We start from the raw sequence: 4644 nt of genomic DNA on the forward strand, positions 1-4644 counted from the left end.
GCTGAACTTCCTGTCCGCCATTTTGATTTATGTTGAAAACCTACTTTTTTAAACTCCTCGCCACTCGTTGGTCCGATTTTTACCAAAATCGAGTCAGATGATCTTCAGACTGTGTTGACAAAAAGTTATGGATTCCGTGTCGATAGATGGAACTGTTTTCGTACAGCGCTGCTACAAATTTTAGTTATGGTGCCAAAATGACTCTGAGGCTATATCTCTTTAAAGCTTTGACATTATGACAACAAACTTTGTGTGTGCCTTTGCCACCTCACACACAACACACCAAAATGATTTGATTACAGCGCCACATGTTGGTCAAAAGTCATAAGCCATTTAATCACATTACCAGTGGTTGTATTTATGTTTTTCAGCCATTTCAATTACAATCATCCTAAAATTGCTTTTATTACTCATTGTTGCATTTGGTCTGATGCTCCATGCCATGCTTAGCTCCTCAATTTGCTCACACAGAACAGACCAAAACGATTTGATTGCAGCGACAGCTGTTGGTCAAAAGTCATAAGCCATTTAATCATTTTACTAGTGGTAGTATTTATGATTTTTCAGCCATTTCAATTACAATCATCCTAAAATTGCTTTTATTACTCATTGTTGCATTTGGTCTGATGCTCCATGCCGTGCTTAGCTTCTCAATTTGCCTCTGGAGTGCTTGGCCCCGTGATTGCTGCTTGCAGCTATATTTATTACAATTGTTATTATTCTTTTTCTTTCTGTTAATACATGTGTGTACTATTTGTAAGCAGTCCAGCTGCAATTGCTTTGGCAATACACATGTATAATTTTTGTCATGCCAATAAAGCACTCTTAAATTGAATTGAAAAGTGTGAGAGAGAGAGAGAGAGAGAGAGAGAGAGAGAGAGAGAGAGAGAGAGAGATATAGTGAGTGTGTGTGGTTTGAATATGAGCAGGGTAATTCTGGCCGTTCATTCAGGGCTGTTCTGGGTTGTAACTAGTACTAATACAACATTAGGCTGTGGAAGTATAGCCTACTCTCAGAGAACTAATGCAGAGAACAGGCTTTCTTCAGCTTTCCTTAAGGCTTGTGTTGTCCTGTTTGCAATTGGCTAAAAAAAGGGGGGAAAATATATATAATAAGTCCACAGATTTATGCTAAGCTATGAAATCCTTATAATCAAGTGATGATAAACTTACTCTTTGTAAATAAGTAACGTTAGTGAAATTAAAGAGAGATAATTTAGCTCCATCCCTAATCCTGATAGTCTGGCATTGTCTTGTCAAAGTGCTCACTGTTCATATTGTGCTCATAACACAATTTACTTTATGATATAAACTACATATAAAGTAATATAAAGTTAAAACAATTCATTTAAACTTTGATTTCATATAAAGTCTCAGCTTTCACAGCTTACTAGCGATATCGCTAGCTATTAATAGTCTGACACTGGTGGCTAATTAAGCTGTCAACATAAAGCTAAAAATAACCAAAAAACATACAGAAACAACTGTTCAGTCTTACCTGTGAAAGATAATACCCCGAGATCTGTTTGTATTATTGTGCGACGGTTTGTAGAGGCCCAAGCTGCCGACGAGTCGGGTATGTTTTCACCTGTCCCGATATAAGTTGCTCGCACCAATATGGCGGCGACGTTGACGTGCGGACGAGCGGCCAATGAGGCGTCTAGGTTTTTTTTGTTTGTTTTTTTTCTGGATCTTTTTTTTTATTTATTTTTTTGGTTTATTAATTCAATGCCCCAAGAATGAGGCGTCTAGGTATTTATTATGTCTATGGTGGATATGATGTCATGAACCAGAACAGCCACAGTAGCCACGCCCACCAGAGCAGAGACGACCAATCAGAGCACAGCTCCAGTATAATCACAGCGATATGAACTGCTGGTGAAAACAATGGTAAAACAGAAACCAAAGATGCTAAACGCTGCACTGCGTGAGAGGGTAATTTAGTGTGTTTCACATTTGATTCCGCAAACGTTTGCTGCAGGTTTTATTATGAAGTAATGCCATTTGATGTTTTATTTGTTTAAAAGTGAATGTTTATGTGTGCATCTTTTTTTTTTTCCAGAGTAAAAAACGTTTTTTTTATTAGCAGAGACAGAGACCAATCGGAGTTGACGCCAGCGCATAGGCCACGCCCTCTTTGTGACACAGTCGTTTTCGCTTCTAGCGGTTGTTTTTTTATTGTTTTTATTGTTTTTAATTCATTTATTTATTTTACAAAACTTGTAGAAACATACAGTTTATGTGTGCATCTCGCGGCGTGTCGTCACACACACGCGCATCTTCTGAAGTTAGTAACTTCCGCACAGAAGTTTCGTCTTGTTGGACTTTTCTTGGTAAAAGAAAATTATGTAAATTATGACTTTCTGAGGAACACAAATAGTAACTATTGCAGAGAGAATTTTGATTATATTATCCATCTCCACTAAAACAGTATCTCATCCCATAAAAACAAACGTGTATTTAAATCAAAGATAAACGATGAAACTTGGGTCCAAAATCATTTAGTAAGTACTCCAAAATAAAGTGCAAGATTGTTTTTGACTGCTCTTTAGAAAAAACACATCTTTATACTTACTAATAAAGTCATTACATGGATAATATCGAATTATTTTAAAACAAATTTCTCTGACTTTATTAGGAATTACCCTGACCACATATGAACAAAAAGAAAGGGATAATCATGTTTCTACTTCATGACAGCATTAGGATTTTTTTTCTGCGGATCTTTCTAATATAAAAGCTATTTTATTTTTTATCCCTGATGAAAAGGCTGAATATGTATGTATGTGTGTGTGTGTGTGTGTGTATGTATGTATGTATGTATGTATGTGTGTGTGTGTGTGTATGTGTGTATGCGTGTATGTGTATATATATATATATATATATATATACTACATTATACTGATTTATTTATAAAATTTATAATGACTACAAAAACTTAATTGCTTAGTAATTTTCAAAAATGGATGAAAACAAAATGATCATTCTCATCTCTTAGCATAATCATCACTTCTGCACAGTATGGAGAAAATGATTACTGCATAAATACTACAACTTGTATTAAATGATGCATTTCATTTTCACTGCAATGCATTTATTCTTAAAATGAATTACCTTGTTCGTCCTCGATGGTGACAGACGAGCATGACATGTTCTTCACTAAACAGATATGTGTGATATCAAGAATAGTGGAAACTTCTCAGAAACGACTTCTAAGTGTCGCTAGAGCTGGAAATAATTTCTGCTGAAGCTAACACTTCTTATCTGCAGGATCACTGCATTAGTTTGCAAATCAACGACTGATAGAAATCAGCGATAGACAGATGTGTATTCTGCTGAACACCAATCTGACATTTCACATACATATAGTATATGATATTTTATATTATTTCACATTCAGACAATAATCTTTTTTCTCAAACATCAGCATTCATAGATTGTGTACTTTATTTCACAGTAAAACAGTTTCACATAAAGAGGAATGCAAATTGTGGATGCACATGCTATTCACCGAAACTCACACTATTCACACCTCAAGACATGCACACTCTAGCATACATTAACCACAGACGTCCAGTATAGACACATTTTCATGCACATGCTGTCTGCCAAAACAAAGAAAACCACATTTATTTCCAGGTATTAAACGAGGCCTTCTGTGGTATGATTGTGCTTGCAATACTATAAAAAGACAGCAATATCATAAGTTTACTGCTAATTTCTACTGTCGTTCTGCAGATTTTTTTGCTAAAATTTTCTGTGTGGTGTATTTGACCCTCTGAATGGCTGTCAGCTTTTTAAATAATGACTTTTGATATGAATGCACTGAGAGAATTGAGAGAATAAGTTGCTGGAACAAATGAAGTGGCTGTTTTTTTAATTAAATTTTTTTGTACAATACATGTTCTTTTAAATAAATATTTATTACATGTAGTTGTTTTTTCTATTTATTTCTAATACTTTCTCTCTATATGATTATGTTTGACCCTTTGACCTCTAGTATAACTGAAACACACATTAACATGTTAATGCAGGATCACAATAAGCATATCATACAAAGATTATCTAAATGACATACAACACAAATAAAACCATTTGAATAAAGTGGTAATATTGCTGTTCAGAGTTTACATGCACTTAAAGGAACAGTTCACTCAAAAATGAAATGTGCTGTTAATTTACTCACCCTCAGTCCATCCAAGATGTAGGTGACTTTTTTTTTCTTCAGTAGAACAGCAAAGATTTTTAGCTGAAAACGTGCTCCTTGGTGATTCATAAAATGAATGAATGAATGAGCCCTTTATTGTCACTGATCACAGGTACCAGCGAAATTAGCCATCCACCTGTCCATACATACAATATGACAAGGGGGTAGACAGGACAGGAGGACAGGGAATTTTTAGAAGAAATACAGCATAACATGAGGGAAGGGAGGAGATAAAAAAAACAGACCCCAGACTATGCTCCTATGGGGAGCACAGTGTGGGAACAGGAAAAAAACACCTCAGCAACATAAGCACATCAATACAGATACACACGACTTGCAACAGTGTAGGGGGATAGGGGGGGTGGAGGTAATCCAGCACAGGCAAGCAGCTTTCCGGTCCTGCAGCCATTCTAGGCGCTGATCGCAGACCCGCTTGT

General features: G+C 35.9%; 1 protein-coding gene across 1 annotated transcript in view; it reads left to right on the forward strand.

Moving 5' to 3' along the window:
* Positions 1-1739: 1739 nt before the first annotated feature.
* The window catches only part of LOC107574473 (CD48 antigen-like), a 17670-nt gene continuing 14765 nt past the window's right edge, over positions 1740-4644 (forward strand). Inside the window, exon 1 of the mRNA XM_016260903.1 lies at positions 1740-1851. Coding sequence (XP_016116389.1) covers positions 1740-1851 — 112 coding nt within the window. The remainder of the gene's footprint in view (positions 1852-4644) is intronic.

The sequence above is a fragment of the Sinocyclocheilus grahami genome, unplaced genomic scaffold (assembly GCF_001515645.1).
Source record: "Sinocyclocheilus grahami isolate Dianchi unplaced genomic scaffold, SAMN03320097.WGS_v1.1 scaffold2243.1, whole genome shotgun sequence".
NCBI lineage: Eukaryota > Metazoa > Chordata > Actinopteri > Cypriniformes > Cyprinidae > Sinocyclocheilus > Sinocyclocheilus grahami.